We start from the raw sequence: 17,279 nt of genomic DNA, 5'->3' as shown, positions 1-17,279 counted from the left end.
CAGCCCCTTCCATCAAAATGCAGATAACCTTATATGCTGGTCCCAACTGTGCATTTTACCGATATCCCTCTAAACGTTTCCTATCCTTGTACCTGTCCAAATGTCCTTTAAATGTTATTATTGTGCCTGCCTCAACCACTTTTTCTGGCAACTCGTTCCATATACCCACCGCCCATTTGTGTGAAAAATCTGTCCCCCAGGTCCCTATTACATCTTTCCCCTCTCATTTTAAATCTATGCCCTCTCATTCTTGATTCCCAAAACCTGGGGGGAAAAAACTGAGCATTCCCCATATCTATGCCCTCATGATTTTATATACCTCTATAAGATCACTCCTTCAGCCTCCTGAACTCCAGGAAACAACCTGCCTAACCCTTTCCTCTAAGTCGGTCCCTGAATTCCTGACAGCATCCTCGTAAATCTTTTCTGTACTCCTGTACTGCATCTTTCCTCTACCAGGGTAACCAAACCTGTGTCCTTGTTCTTCCAGTGGCCATGGTCCAGAGATTCCCAGGAGTCTGCTCTCATTTTTAAGCATTGAGAAACATCCCTGAACCTTTTCCTTCCTCTGCCTGGCACAATCTCTTGTGACAGGTCAGATACCTGGAGAAAATGACATGGCCCGCCCAGTGTGGATGCCCGAATGTAACGCGGGCTCAGTATTCGGGATGTTGGCCTGCGAGAGGATGCTGAGGTTGCTTCACTTGTCCTTTGCGGCGTTGAATTAGATTACAATCACCATGACAACTGGTGAAGGTAATCTTAATTTTATTCAAACTCTTAATTACAAAGACCAAGTCTTAAGTGCTCACAGCTGGCATAGCGTACTACCTGTCAAGACATGAGAAAATAGACTTGGTCAGACTTGGGGCTTCACTCTGTTTTAAGGGTCCAGGATTTGGTCTCTGTGAGTGCCAGTCTTTATGATCCCAGGTTCTCTTGTTGGTCCAGAATTTGATATGGAGTTGTATCCTTTATCCAGGACCCATCTACCTCCCGCTTCTTCCCTTGTCCTCAATGAGATGGCACCACATCCTGATCCAACCCAACTCAGTCCTAGTGCCATTGCGAGGCTATTTGATGTCACAGTGTCACTTCTTCCTCTCAACTAATTGCACAGTATCTTCATGCCTGCTATTGAACCAATCAGGTGCAGAGGAGTGTGGAACTGCTGACAGTTCGTGCAAGGACCCAATTTTTCACACTAGTCATGTGACCAGTTAACATCATTTGGATGGCTTAATCTAAGCCTTTAGTTGTCTCCTGTTACCATGGTTAACAACTAGCCCTTCTACCTGGTGCACGAGGGCTCAGATGCCATTGGAGATCATGGAGAGGACCCGTTGCTTCTTAGCCCACGATAGCCAGATGGCCAGCTGCTTATGTTTAATTAGTCCTCTGAGACCTTGGGTCTCAGTGAAGAGTGCGAACTTCCTAATAGATGGTTGCTTCTGAAGCTGAAAGAATTGGAATACTGTCCCAAATCACATGCTCGTCTGGTTTATCCTGTGATCAACCCATTCTGGAAAGTCATTCCTTAGTCTAATGTGTTCTCAATCTCTATACTTGAGGCCAGACAATCGGAGATTAGTACAGCTCTGAAACGGGCCCTTCAGTCCACCTGGTCCATGCTGATTGTGATGCCTCTCTACAGTAATCTAATTTGCCTACACTACCCACTTTCCTAGCAAAGTACCTGTCCAAACCCCTTTTAAACATTGTAATCGTATCTGCAAACCACCTCCTCTGACAGCTTATTCCATCACAATCTCAGAGAATTTTACAGACTATTAACCAACCCTTGAATGTAGCAACCTCTATGTGTGTGTTCAGGCTGTGCACACGATCCATTCTTCCATTCTGTGACAGCTGTCCCAAGCCTCTGACTCTCAACAGCCTCCAGCGGATGACAATGAGAGAATGCTGGTGATATCTCTCTGGTGCCTTGAGTTGTCCCTCTGTCGGTAGTCTGGGCCTCATAAGCAACAGGAGGGCAGAGATCACTGGTACGCAGTGGACCAGGAGTAGACCACAGGTTTTGTGCCAGATCTCCAATCATCCATTATATATTACGTAGTAGACCCAACACCAGGTCACCTTGGGTGACTCAGCACGGCAAATGCCAGTTCCTCGTGTGGCCTTCGGCCTGTGGAACAGGTGTGCGATGGGTTCCAACCTCTGCCTTGAGTAAATCCATGGTACTAGACTGTAAAGGGCAAAGGCCTGCATGGAGAAAGCACACCAGATTGGCCTGGACACTTCAACCACCTGTGTCTGCATTGTCATTTGTAAGTAGCTCCAGTCATTCAACTGCAGCAGCGAGCAAGGCCACACAGTCCAGGGTCATGGAGATGGTAAAGGAATCTACCTCACATTCTTTAGTGCGGGACCTCAGGATTAAATTATCACCTCCTCTCTGGGATACTCCTCTTGATGGCAGCACAGGGACCCCTGCTGGGAGGTAAGAGTAAAACAGGGGAATTGCCACCACAGCTAGAATGCTCCTGTCATGGAGTCATACAGCATGGAAGCAGGCCATTGAGCCCACCATGTCCATGCCAGCCAGTGGGCAGCCATCCAAATTAATCCCATCTTCCAGCACGTGGCCCACAGCATTTTATGCCTGGGTGATTCAAGTACTCTTCCAGGCATGAAGATATATGCAAAAAGTTGGAGTAACTCATCAGGACAGGCAGCATCTCTGGAGAGAAAGAATGGGTGACGTTTGGGGTCGAGACCCTTCTGACTCATCTAGACATGTCAGTGACTCTGATTCCACCACTCTCCCTGGCAGTGTATCCCAGATGCTCACGTGAAAATGGTTCCCCTAAGGTCCCCTCTAAATCTCTTCCCCTAATTCCTCTAGCTATCTGCCACTGATATTGGCAAAAGTTAATTCAATCTACTTTGACTACACCCATCATAGTTTTATATATCTTTCAGAGTCATAGCAAGATGCACAACATCAGTCTGAAGTAGAGTCCCAACCCATACATCTCCGGTCCATTTCCCTGCACAGATGTTGCCTACCCTGCTGAATTCCTCCAGCAGTTTTTTTTTGTTCTTCGATTCTAGCATTTACAGTGTCTTGTATCTCCATTTTAATGCTTGTTATTGCCCTATCTTGTGAAGGCCAAGGAATCAGTGAATAGCAGACCGCCAGTTTACGACGGGGCTGCCTGTAGGATAATGATGGTGGGTTGCTCAAGCTGCTTTATGGGGTTTTGATCTCCTTTAATACCAGAGCTTTAATAAACCTTATAGTGGATTCAAGCAAAGTACTTTGCAATCATGTCAGTGACTGTGAGCATCAGCTAAAAAAATGGTTATTAATGATTGTGCTGAGAGTGAAAGGTGAGAGAAGGGTACCAATCAGCTCTTTATTAACTGGACGGCACTGCTGTTAGAGCCGCTGCTTCATGGCTCCATAAACCCAGGTTGGATCCTGACCTCTTGTGCTGTCTGTGTGGAGTTTGCACATTTTCCCTGTGAAATCAAATTTTCCTCCGGGTCCTCCGATTTCCTCCCACATCCCAAAAAACATTCAGGCTGGTAGGTTAATAAATTAATTGGAAGTTATAAATGAAGCCTAGTGAGGAGAAAACTCTGAGGGGAGTTGATGGGAATGCGGGGATGATAAATTGAGGTTACTGTAGAATTTGATGGTCAGCATAAATTTAGTGGACTGAAAGGTCTGTTTCCGTGCTGTACCACTATTTGACTCTTGGGAAATTACTTGCTTTCAGAAGTAGGACAGAATGGCCAAACGCCAAGAGCATTTGGTGTTGGTTGAGACAGTCAGGGAACATACGTAAAGGGAAGATTGTGTCCGATGGCCGTGCTGATCTTTAGAGGAGGTGAATGAAGCAGTGGATTGCCTGTGACATTATTTATAAATCTATGAAGGAAAGTTTGACAATACCGCACATTAAAGATTCATTTGCAGTCCCTGGAATGGAAGGGGATCCATCAACCAAGCTCGAGAATTGGCTGAGTGGGAAGATATAGAGCAGATGGAATAGGCAGCCTTTATGTTGCAGGTGGTGTCCCACTAGGTTACCTGCTGGAACAAGACCACCTGCGGCACGGTGGCGCAGCGGTAGAGTTGTTGCCTTACAGCAAATGCAGCGCCGGAGACTCAGGTTCGATCCTGACTACGGGCGCCGTCTGTACGGAGTTTGTACGTTCTACCCGTGACCTGTGTGGGTTTTCTCCGAGATCTTCGGTTTCCTCCCACACTCTAAAGACGTACAGGTACGTAGGTTAATTGGCTGGGCAAATGTAAAAAAAATTGTCCCTAGTGGGTGTAGGATAGTGTTAGTGTGCGGGGATCGCTGGGCGGCGCGGACCCGGTGGGCCCAAGGGCCTGTTTCTGCGCTGTATCTCTAAATCTAAAACCACTTAACGGGTATATAACAATGTGATGGAGAGCAGCTAAACCTAGTAAGGCAACTACACAAAGAGAAGTGCATTGTGGAGGGGCCACAACGTTATAAAGATAAACTGTGTCAAGTCCATTTCAATGCAGGTAAATGAGAAGCCATCTGGTTCTGACCTCAAAGGACTGCAATACACTTGCTCAATGGTTCACTGTCAGAAGCAGTGGCATTCCTGAGAGATTTGAGGGCCCTTGTTCAAATGTTCATTGAAGTGCTATGGGTAGATACAGAAAGTGATCCAAAACGCTGGCCTTTCATCAAAGTTTGAAAGAAATTGCGGAGAATTGTGTGGCTGCACCCCAGACTATCACACAAATCAACCTCCATTCCATTGAGTCCATTTACATTTCACTCTCCTTTGGCAAGGCCATCAGTACAGGTGACGTACAAAGACATACAGGTATGTAGGTTAATTGGCTGGGTAAAATGTAAAAATTGTCCCTAGTGGGTGTAGGATAGTGTTAATGTACGGGGATCGCTGGGCGGCACGGACTTGGTGGGCCGAAAAGGCCTGTTTCCGGCTGTATATATATGATATGATATGATAGTATAATCAAGGATGAGTCTCACTCCGGCCACTCCCTCTTCTCCCCTCTCCCATCAGGCAAGAGGCACAGAAGTGTGAAAACGCACAGCTCCAGATTCAGGGACAGTTTCTTCCCAGCTGTTATTAGGCAACGGAATCACTATCAACAACTAGAGAGCGGTCCTGAGCTACTATCTATCGCATTGAAGACCCTCATTAAGATGTAGTCAGGAAAAACGGAGACCTGGACCTGACTTATGGGGACCTAGAGCAGATGAGTGGAGATCTGGGCCGGACTCGTTAGGATCTAGACTGGATTACTGGAGACTGGACTTTGGGCTCGGGTGGGACAGGTACACCCCCCCCCCCCTCCTCAGCCATTGTGTGGGACCAGGTGCTGACAGTGTTTCCCATTGCAGGTATGAGCACAGTGCCGGAGGTGATCGTGGCCCGGCATTCTGGTATGCGAGTCTTCGGCATCTCCCTCATCACCAACCAGGCAGTGATGGACTACGACAGTCGAGTGAAGGCTGACCACCAGGAGGTACTGCGGGTAGCCCACGACCGGGCTCACGACCTGCAAAGACTGGTGGCCAAGGTGGTGGAGAAGATGGAGTGAGAGCAGCATCGCTCACTACCTGCACAGAAAGATCAACAGCAGCAGGCCAGGCCTCCCACCCCACACCGAGCGCACAATCCCCACCTGCTGGGTTGCAGCTTCCTCAGCACCACACCTCCCTCCACAGAGCCTGCTTCCTACCCAGCCTCCCCAGACACCCCACCCCCCCCCCCCCGCCCCGCCCGAGACACATCCCACCCACCCCAGACATCCCCCCCGCCCTAGACACACCCCACCCACCCCAGACACATTCCCCCACCCAGCCCCCTGCCCTATACACATCCCACCCATCTTGTACCCGTTCCACCCAGGCATGTCCACCCCACCCTAGACACGTCCCACCCACCCTGTACACGTTCCCCCCATCCTATACACGTCCCACCCACCCTGTACACATCCCACCCACCCCAGACACGTCCCACCCACCCTATACACGTCCCACCCACCCTATACACGTCCCACCCACCCTGTACACGTCCCACCCACCCTGAACATTGTCACCCACTCCGTAGACATTCCACCCACCCTGTATACGTCCCACACACACTCCAGCCACCCCATACACATCCTACTTACCCCAGCCCATCAACTGAATACATTCCACGCACCCTAGGCTCTAACCACACACAGTATACTCCTAACCAACCCCAGACACAGGGAGAAGAGAGGGGGGGAAGAGGGGAGGGAGGGAGGGGAAAAAGAGAGAGAGAGAAAAGGGAAGGAGTCAATTGTGTACAGGAGTGTAATGGACTATCCCATTTTCTTTTTTTCTCCCTCCCACTCACCACCCCCCTCTACTTTCTCATACTATCTCTCTTCCCCCATACCTCCTCCCTCGGGGCCATAGAGATAACAATAGGTTGCTTAACAGAGCATCGGAGATAGAAGTGTGCTGAGTATTTCTAAGTTAATATTTGTGCAGTAGAATCATAGACAGAAACATAACACCATATAGTACAGAAACAGATGCTTCGGCTCACTCTGACCATGGTACTTATCTACACTAATCTCATTTACCGACATTAGACCAACACACTTTACACCTTTCCTAAGTGCCTGTCCAAATGCATTTTAAAAGTACCTGTATCTGCCTCCACCACCGCCTCTGGCTGCTCATTCCAGATATTTACCATCCTCTATGTGAAAAACATACTCCTCATATTGCTGCCTTCTCACCTTGAACCTGTCCTGGGAGAGGAATTATGACTATCTATCCTATCTATGCCCTCATGATTGTATAAACCTCTGTCAGGTCACTCCTCAACCTCCTACGTTCCAATGAGATTAAACTCAGCTTGTGAAACCACTCCTGATAACTCCAGGCCTCCAATCCGGGCAATGTCCTGATGAATCTCTTCTACACTCTATTGCTACCACTATTGTTTAACTCTATTGTTCCTAATCGCACTAACTAATGGCTTATGTCTGAGAAATAGCTTGTTTATTTTAAAAGCATTGTCCTGCAGATACACTTAATTTATTTCATACTGATTACTGTTAAGGGAGCCAGAGCTCTTCTGATACCAATTGACTGCAGCTCCATTACTTTTCCTAGACCAGACAGTGTAGCTGTCAATGCTAGGTCAGTACCACTGGCACCATCCCCCACATCGAAGAGTCCTTGTTCCAAACATACATTGACACCATTTCCCTCTTCAAGTTAAAGGTGTAGCCATGGCCACTCATGGCATGGGCCTCAGCAATGCTTGCTGGTTACACCGAACAGTCCTTGTTCCAAACATACACTGGCATCGCCCCTCTTTGAAGAAGTGCTGCTTGGTTCTCTGCTGCATTAGTTGTTTTCAAACCAGACTCCCAAACTGTAAGTGGTGCAAACTCCAGCTGGGCTCCTCAGTCCCCTTGAGCCCCGGGAGAATGTTAGCATGAGAGTGTCATCTTCTCTCGTGTAGGTCTCCCAGGATCGACATGACATGTTTCCATCCTGGTTTGTGGGCTCTGGAGGTGGTTGATAACTGCAGCTGTGGCACAGATGGGACAGGAGGTGGTTAATGGGTGGGTGGGTAGTTTGGTAATATCTTCCAGTGACAGAGTTTAGAATGGAATGTCCACCTCGTAGTCTTGTGTTATGTATGTGAATGATATGGATTGCCCACCTTTCTTGACTACCTTTAATCGGACTTTACTGCACTTTATCTTGCACTAAACATTATTCACGTTATTCCCATTATCATGTATCTGAACACTGTGGACGGCTCAATTGTAATCATGTATTGATTGGTTAGCATACAACAAAAGCTTTTCACTGTACCTCGATACACGTGACATTAAACTCAACTGAACTAAAAAAAGGAGCTGTATTACACCCTTGCTACTGGTGATGTTTGTCCGAAAGAGGATGCTGACATTGGTTCACTTATCCTGCCAGAAGACCTGAAGGATTTTGCAGATACCACATTGGTGGCATCTCACCAGGTTTGCTGCTGTCGGTAGAATTAAACAGGAGGGCAGGAGTCACTGCAGCCTGATTGACCATGTATTTGGTGCTGGGTTTGAACCCTTCATCTTTCAACCCTCTCTTCCTCGGTCAGCCAGAGGGTGAATTTCACCATCGAGGTCCGCCATCATTGAGAGGCTGCTCCCATGGTGTTCCCCATTTACTAGATGTTGATTACGGGGAGATGATGAGTGAGGGGTGTCTGTGATTATTTCAGGAAAAGTGAAAGTTATCAGTCTCACAGCAAAACATAAAATGTTTGTATGAACTCAATGGGTCAGACCGATTTTGTCAAGGCAGAGGGATGGTCAGTAGTATGGGTCGAGACCCTGCATCAGGGTCAGAAGATTACAGCATCTTCAGTCTCTGGTGTCTTCATTTTACTTTCTCAGTTGCCTCTGATTTGCGACTTCATTTGGCTGTCCATTTGGGGCAGTGCTTAAAATGGCTGGATGATACTGGGAACATTATGTACAGACACCTCCGCGTACCACACACTCCTTCTCAAGAGGGGATGTTACATTGAAATTCCAAATAACCAGACAAACCTCCAGTTCAAGTCCTCTCCTGCTTAACCTCTCCCTATAGCTCAGGCCCTTGAGTTCTGGCAACATCCTCGTAAATCTTCTCTGCACCCTTTCCAGCTTGACCGCATCATTCCTATAACATGGTGACCAAAACTGAACACAATGCTTGAAATGTGGCCTCACCAATGTCTTATACAACTGTGACATGACTGCCCAATTTCTCTTCTCAATACTCTGACCGATGAAGACCAACTGATGAAAGTCTTTTTCACCACCCCATCTACCTGTGACCCCACTTTCAAGGAACTATGTACCTGTGCTTCTAGATTATTCTGCTCCACAACACTCCCCAGAGCCCTACCATCCACTGTGTAGTTCTTGCCCTTGTTAGACTTCCCAAAATGTGTCACCTCACATTTCTCTGTATTAAATTCCATCAACCATTCCTCAGCCCACCTGCCCAACCGATCACGGTCCTACTGCAATTTTTGATAACCATCTTCACTATCTACAACATAATCCACTTCTCTGTCATCTGCAAACTTGCTAATCATGCCTGTATGTTATCCAAATCGTTGATATGGATGACAGACAGCAATGGGACCAGCATCAAACCCTGAGGCACACCACTAGTCACAGGCCTCCAGTCCGAAATAAAACCTTCCACCATGAAGCCAATTTTCTATTCATTCAGCTATCTCCCCTTGGATCCCATGCAATCTAATCTTCCAGAACAGCCTGCCGTGTGGAACTTTGTCGAATGCCCTGCTAAATGTGCGTCATTTTTACGTGCGCCGAGGTACAATGCAATGCTTTGTTTTGTAAGCTAGACCGGATAAATAAAATACATAACTACAATCAAGGCAAACGTATGTACAATATGTAGAGTAAAAGGCATGATGCAGAGAGCGGAATATTGTTCCTTGCATTGTAGCACAGCAGTTCCATAGATAAGTTCCAATGTTCGCAATGTGGTAGTGAATTGGACGGTCATTAATTGTATATTTTCTCCTTACTTTCAACTTCCGAAAATGCAATATCTCACAATTGTTTGGATTAAACTCCATCTGGCTATTTCACTAGATGACCTATATCCCACTGTATACTTTGGCAGCCTTCCTCACAGTCCGCACCTCCAGCAATATGGTGTCATCTGGAAACTTACTAATCCATCTACATTTTCATCCAGGTCATTTATATATATCACAAACACCAGAGGTTCTAGCACGGACCTTTGCGGATCTCCTTAAAAATCTCCCCAGCACAGCCACATCCTTTTGTAAGATAGCACATCAGGGCAAATTCTGGACAGAAGTTAGTGTTGCTGATTTTAAACTGATGTTTACTAGGAGACTCACTGGGAGAGATATCTGATGTTAAGTCATCTCATTTCACCTGCTCCCTGCCAGGCTTGTTAACATTCCTTTTTCATGAGAAGTAATCTGACTGCCTTTGTAAGGAGATTACAGGTGCTGCTTCATCCACTGTTCTATGGCCACTGGCTGTTTACTGTAACACTGGCTATTTACTATAATAATGTGCTTACTGTAACACTGTGTTTACTGTAACACCAGCTGTTCACTGCAACACTGGCTGTTTACTGTAACACTGGCCATTTGCTATAACACTGGCTGTAATACTTACTATAACAAGGACATTGGACTTTGTCTATGGAACTGATGTTTACTGTAACACTATGTTTACTGTAATGCTGTTTACTGTAATACCATGTTCACTGTAACACTGGCTGTTTACTGTAACACTGTTCACCGTGACACTGGCTGTTTACTGTGACACTGTTTACTGTAATACCATGTTTACTGTAACACAGTTTACTGTAATACTATGTTCACTGTAACATTGTTCACTGTAACACTGGCTGTTTACTCTAACACTGTTCACTCCAACATTGTGTTTACCATAACAGCGGCTGTGCACTGCAACACTGTTTACTATAATACCATTTTAACCGTAACAGTGGCTATTTACTGCAACACTGGCTGTTTACTGTAACACTGTATACTGTAATACCGTGGTTACTGCAACCCTTTTTTCTGTAGCGCTTTACTACAAATGTCATGTTTACTGTAACACTGTTTACTGTAACACTGTTCACTGTAACACTGTTTATTGTGACACCTTGTTTTTAACAGTAACACTGGCTGACTGTCGTAACACTGTAACTCTTTCTTTACTCTGAGCCGAAATAAGAATCCTAAAGGTCACACTGGCCATTCCACAAAACCAGGACGATGTTTCAGAGATAATGGAATGATTTGATACTAACATGTGAGCAAGAGTGTATAGACAATGTTGGCAGATTAAAATAGAAGTTACGCAGATTCATTTTGGTGTGCTTTTTTTTTTTGGGGGGGGGGGACAATCTTCAAAAATAAAGTAACAATGCTAGAAAACCAGGCAGGTCAGGCTGCATCTGTGCAGTGACGTGTTGCTGATCCAGTTCTGATGAAAGGTCATCAACCTGAGACTGATTACCTCTATTGATGTTTCTCTCTTCAGATTTCCAATATCTATAATACTTTTGCTCTAAAAAAAAGTCCAGATAATATTACTGTAACACTATGGCGAGTCTGGAAACTTGTTCTTTGTTGAAGAAGTTTATTGCGACAGCAATATTCGATTACAAAGTTTTCTTAACAAGATTACAGACAACCATTAAAACTAACTGTTCTCTTCGAAGATGTCTCCCAACTGACTCTTTTTGGGCGCCAAAAGCGCACATGACCACGCTGTCCAATCAGCGGTGTCGGTCTCTGGACCAATCCCTACGGTCGCACCCACACGTGACCTTGCTGGCCAATCTGAGGGTTCGACAACTAGGACCACTTTCTATGATCGCTACAACACTATAGTAGTGTCCTGAAGAAACCTCACATTATAAAAACAACTGTGAATGGGAAAAAATGGGTTAGGTGCAGAATGTTTCAGACTCACAATAACACAGTTAATTTTCCCACTGGATATTTTAAAATAAAGGTATTTTTAATGGCAATAACTTTATTTCTGTTACCGCAAACCAAAAATACTAATGGCTGGCTGCATGTTACATTATTAATAGAGTAACATTGCACAAAGGTCAATAGAAGCCATCTTTTGTTAATTTCACCGACCACCCACCATTCTATGTCTGATTGCTGCAGGAGGTTACATGGATAGTTTTCCCCCCAGAAAGCTTTTTTGCCTTCTTGTCAATTTCCAAAATAACTTTTAAGTGGATCTCTAGTTCCTGGTTAAAATAATGTTTTAACCAATTTGGCCGAAGTATTGCAACTAGTTTCCCTAATTCACCATTTGTGTTATATCCAATGTGTGTTATGGAAGCATGCGTTATTGCAGAGCTACCTGTACTGAATGAAATTGCAACAGAAAAGAAAATACTCGTTCTAGAGCTCACCATCTCACCTCAAACAGATGGCATGGAATGTGTGTCAGTAAAGATAGCCGCTAAACTACACATGCAAATAACTTGGACATAATCCAGCAAATAATTTGCTCCGAGCTCTTTGTGTTCAAGGAACTGGGAACATAATGTCACGTTGTCTTCAACATTCAATTAAACCACTGCACCAGTTAAAAAGGATCCCACTTTACTTCTAGAATGGCATCATTTTTAAAAAGCTACTAGACCAAGTGGACCCGTTGGGCCCAAACCTCTCCTGCATTGGTGCAGCACCCTCCCCTCTCCCCTCTCTCCTCAACCCCCCCCCCCCCCTCCCCTCTCCCTTCTCCCCCACTCCCCCCTCCTCCCCTCCTTTTAAACTTTAAAATGTGAATAACATTTAAAATATAACACCGATTTCAATACAACTACTTGCATTATCACTAAAGTGACAATGGTGAGTAAGGTGGGACAAAAAATTATTGCGCTATCGTGTACTGTTTTGGCTGAAGTTCAGACACAAACAAGATAACAAACGAGAGTTTTAGTATATAGATTTCTAAGTGAGGGTATTATTGGCTAGGCCAATATTTACTACCCATCCTGAACAGTCTTCAAGAAGGCAATGGTGTGCTGATGGGGAGCTGCTGAAGGTGTCCCCATGGGGCTGGTGGGGAGGGAGTTCCACGATTTAGACCGGGCAAGGATGAAAGACTGGTGATATATAGTCATGGAGTCATACTGCATAGAAACAGGCCCTTCGGCCCAACTTTCTCATGCCAGCCAACATACCCCTTCTACACTAGTCCCACCTGCCTGCGCTTGGCCCATATCCATCTGAACATATCCTATCCATGTACCTGCCCAAATGTCTATTAAACGTTATGATAAGTTTAACAATAGAAATTGCGGAGGTGGAGAGGCTATTCAGAAAACAGAAAAGCCGGAAATCTCCAGGACCGGACAATGTTTCCCCCTCCTCCCTCAAGCTCTGTGCCGGACAACTGGCACCGATCTACACAGACATTTTCAACCAGTCCCTGCAAACCTGCACTGTCCCTGCCTGCTTCAAGGTCTCCACTATTGTCCCTGTACCCAAAAAGACAAGGATCACTGGTCTTAATGACTACAGGCCTGTCGCACTTACCTCTGTGGTCATGAAGACCTTTGAAAGACTTGCGCTGGCCCAGCTGAAAAACATCACAAACCCCCTGCTGGACCCCCTGCAGGTTGCATACAGGGCCAATAGATCGGTGGACGACGCAGTCAATGTAGGCCTGCACTCATCCTCCAGCACCTAGACCACAAGGGGACCTATGCCAGGATTCTGTTTGTGGACTTTAGCTCTGCATTAACACCATTGTGCCAGAGCTACTACACTACAAACTCTCCCGGCTGACTGTGCCTGAACCCCTCAGTCAGTGGATCATCAACTTCCTGATGGACAGGAAGCAGCATGTGAGGCTGGGAAAGCACATCTCGGACCCGCAGACCCTCAGCATAGGAGCACCGCAAGGCTCAGTACTCTCCCCTCTCCTTTACTCTCTACACCAACGACTGCACCTCCACAGACTCCTCTGTCAAGCTCCTCAAGTTTGCGGATGACACTACCCTGATTGGACTGATCCAGGATGGGGAGGAATCTGCCTACAGATGGGAAGTGACACAGCTGGCGTCCTGGTGCCATCGCAATAACCTGGAGCTCAATGCTCTCAAGACAGTGGAACTAATTGTAGACTTTCGAAGAGACCCCCCTCCCCTCCCCCCACTCACCATCAACAACACCATAGTCACATCTGTGGAGTCATTTAAGTTCCTTGGAACCATCATCTCCAGGGACCTTAAATGGGGGGCCACCATCGACTCCACAGTCAAAAAGGCCCAACAGAGGATGTACTTCCTGCGGCAACTGAAGAACACAATCTGCCACAGGCAATGATGGTTAAATTCTATACTGCCATCGTAGAGTCCGTCCTCACCTTCTCCATCATAGTCTGGTTTGGCTCGGCCACCAAGCACGACATCCGGAGGCTGCAATGGATCGTTCGCACAGCTGAGAAGGTTGTTGGCTGCAACCTTCCCCCATTTACGAACTGTACACTGCAAGGGCCAGGAAGTGAGCGGGCAAGATCATCTCTGACTCCTCTCACCCTGGCCACAAACTCTTCGAAGCACTTCCCTCTTGAAGGCGACTCCGGACTGTCAAAGCAGCCACAGCCAGACATAAAAACAGCTTTTTTCCATGAGTGATAGTTCTACTCAATAACCAAAGTCTGTAGTCTCTTTTTTGCTCTGGTTTATTTTCACCCACATGTTTAGACCGTAATGGTGTATCCTTATTGTTTTGATGTGTTTATGCTTTATTCTTAATTAACGGCTTGCCTGCAGTCCGTTTGTCTTTTGTGTTTTTTGTTGTTTTTGTCTGAATTGTAGTTTTAATATGGTGTAGTGTTTGTATGTTATGTGGGGGGTGGGAGGGAACGGGAACTGTAACATTGTCTCTCCCGAACGGAGACGCGACCTTTGTTTCTGTGTCGTGTCTCCGTTCCCGCTGCGGCCTACCACCGGCCATGCACCTGGGACCACCAGGGCTCTGGTTCGCAGAGCCCGCAGCCCGGACTCACCACCTGCGGCGCTGGCTGCCTTCGGATGCTGCGGGAGCGGCTGCGACTCTTCTCCGGAGGCTCTGGTGCGGGCCGCATGGACGTCGGAAGCCCGCAGGCCCCTGGGTGGGGGCCGACATCGGGAGCTCCAGCAGGGGCAGCGGCAGCGTCTTCGCCCGCCCCGAATCGCGGGGCTTGGGTCGGCCCGCCGTGGACCTTTCACCGTCCGGCGCGGCCTGGAATAGGCCGCGGACCTTTCACCACCCGGCGGGGGCTTCAATGTCGGGAGCCTCGACCGCCCCGACGTGGCAACTCCAACAGCCTGACCGCGGGAGAAGACGGCAGGGGAAGAGAAAAATACATTCTGGCCTTCCATCACAGTGAGGAGGTGACTGGAGGAGACTCACTGGGATGGATGTTTCTTTTGGTTTGGTGTAGTTTGTGATTGTATGTGTTATTGCATTTTTATTGATTATTCTTATTGGTCTTATTGTTGAACTGCGGGTAATGTTTCATTTCACTACACATTTATGTGTATGTGACAAATAAACGACTATTGACTATTGACTATTGTTAACTATGTTTGTGTTGTCATTTGTGAGCGGAGCACCAAGGCACATTCCCTGTATCTGCATACTTGGCCAATAAACTTATTCATTCATTCATTCATTCATTCATGATAGTACCTGCCTCATCAACCTCCTTTGGCAGCTCGTTCCTTTGTTTAAGAAAGGAAGTAGAGAGAAACCAGGGAAATTATAGGCCAATGAACTTCACATCAGTGGTCAGAGAAAAGATTCTTCGGGATAGGATTTACTTCCATTTGGAAAAGAATGAGTTAATTAGGGACAGTTAGCATGGCTTAGTGGATGCAGGTCATCTCTTACAATGTGATTGAGGTTTTTGAGGAAATTATGAAGGTGATTTATGAAGGTAGGCCACTATAGGTTGTCAACATGGATTTTAGTATGGCATTTGAAATCCTCCATGACTCCTTTAAAGATAGTGCAGGCATCCTTGGAGAAAGCTCTGATGTTTCATCTCAACTTTCTCCTCTGTAATGACTGTTGTTGGGATATTTCCATGTAGACATTGTTGTCCATATTCATCCGGAGCACCTACATCATACTCCTATTCATAGGCCACAGCACTGCCTTAAACACTATTCTACCATCCAAGCTCATCACCAAACTCGTGGGAGTTGGAGTCAGCACTCATCTCTACAACTAGATCCTCAACTTCCTGATCACCACGCCCCAATCAGTGGGGGTCGGGGACTAATCATCCTCTACAATAATCCTCAACACTGGTGCCCAGCAAGGATGCATTCTCAGCTCCCTTCTTTACTCCTTGTACAACCCCAACCGTGCAGCCGTGTGCAAATCTAATTCAATTTACAAATATGCAGACGACACCACCATTGTGGGGAGGATATCAAATAATGATGTTGGAGTACAGGAAGGAGATTGAGAACCTCATGTACTGGTGTCGAGACAATAACCTTTCTCTCAATGTCAGCAACCCAAAGGAGATAGTGATCGACTACAGGAAGTGAAGTGGTACACATGTCCCAGTTTGCATTGATGGCGCTGAAGTAGAGATGGTTGAAAACTTCAAATTCCTAGGAGTAAATATCACCAACAACTTCTCCTGGACCACCCATATTGAAGCAATGTCCAAGAAAACACACCAAACCCTCTACTTCCTTAGAAGTCTGAGGAAGTTTGGCATGTCCCCAAAAACCCTCACCAACCTCTACAGATGCACCATAGAAAGCATTTTCCCAGCATGCATCACGGATTGGGAACAGCTCCATCCAAGAACGTAAGAAATTGCAGTGAATTGTGGATGCAGCCCAGACCATCACACAAACCAACCTCCCTTCCATTGACTTTATTTATACCTCACATCGCCTCGGCAAGGCCAGCAGCATAATCAAGGACGAGTTGCACCTTGGCCATTCCCTCTACTCTCCCCTCCCATTCGGCAAAAGGTACAGAAGTATGAAAACGCACACCTCCAGATTCAAGGACAGTTTCTTCCCAGCTGTTATCAGGCAAATGAACCACCCTACTGCAACTAGAGAACAGTCCTGAATTATAATCTACATCATCGGTGACCCTCAGACTGTCTTTGATCAGACTTTACTGGCTTTATCTTGCATTAAACGTTATTCCCTTTTCATATATCTGAACACAGTGGATGGCTCGATTGTAATCATGTATTGTCTTTTTGCTGACTGATTAGCAGGCAACAAAGTCTTGTCACTGTACATCAGTACACTTGACAATAAACTAAAACGGAACTGAACTGAACTGAAAACTGAACTGAACTGAATTTCACCCCAAGATGGCATTACAGACAAGTCGGCACCCTCTCTGTCAGGCTCTGAAGTGTATACTTGGACAATGTGCATTAAACCCTATGAGATCCATGAAATCCGTACGGACACAAAATTAAAACTGCAGTACAAGATCTGAATGTCAGAGCAGCAGAAATACAGCTCAATGAACAGGTTGTATCAATGTGCTGCACATCTTAAATAGAAATAGAAAATCCTACGGAGCTTTTCTTTGTATCTGTACCTCTCCGTGCTTGTACATTTCACAACAAACTCGACTCAACTTGGAAATGCCAGACATACAAACAGGTCAGGATGCCTCTGTGGGAAGAGAAACTGAGCTAATGTTTCAGGTCAAAGACCTTTCAT

At 46.2% G+C, this 17,279-nt stretch overlaps 1 protein-coding gene across 1 annotated transcript in view; it reads left to right on the top strand.

The window, feature by feature from the left end:
* pnp6 (purine nucleoside phosphorylase 6) overlaps positions 1 to 10,939 on the top strand; it is a 39,823-nt gene extending 28,884 nt beyond the window's left edge. The window contains exon 6 of the mRNA XM_078400647.1: positions 5,385 to 10,939. Within this exon, the coding sequence (XP_078256773.1) occupies positions 5,385 to 5,584 (200 nt within the window). The 3' untranslated portion in view covers positions 5,585 to 10,939. The remainder of the gene's footprint in view (positions 1 to 5,384) is intronic.
* The last annotated feature ends 6,340 nt before the right edge of the window (positions 10,940 to 17,279 follow it).

The sequence above is a fragment of the Rhinoraja longicauda genome, chromosome 6, assembly GCF_053455715.1.
Source record: "Rhinoraja longicauda isolate Sanriku21f chromosome 6, sRhiLon1.1, whole genome shotgun sequence".
Taxonomy (NCBI): domain Eukaryota; kingdom Metazoa; phylum Chordata; class Chondrichthyes; order Rajiformes; family Arhynchobatidae; genus Rhinoraja; species Rhinoraja longicauda.
Note: the sequence above shows the minus strand (reverse complement) of the source record. Positions and strands in the feature narration are given on the sequence as shown.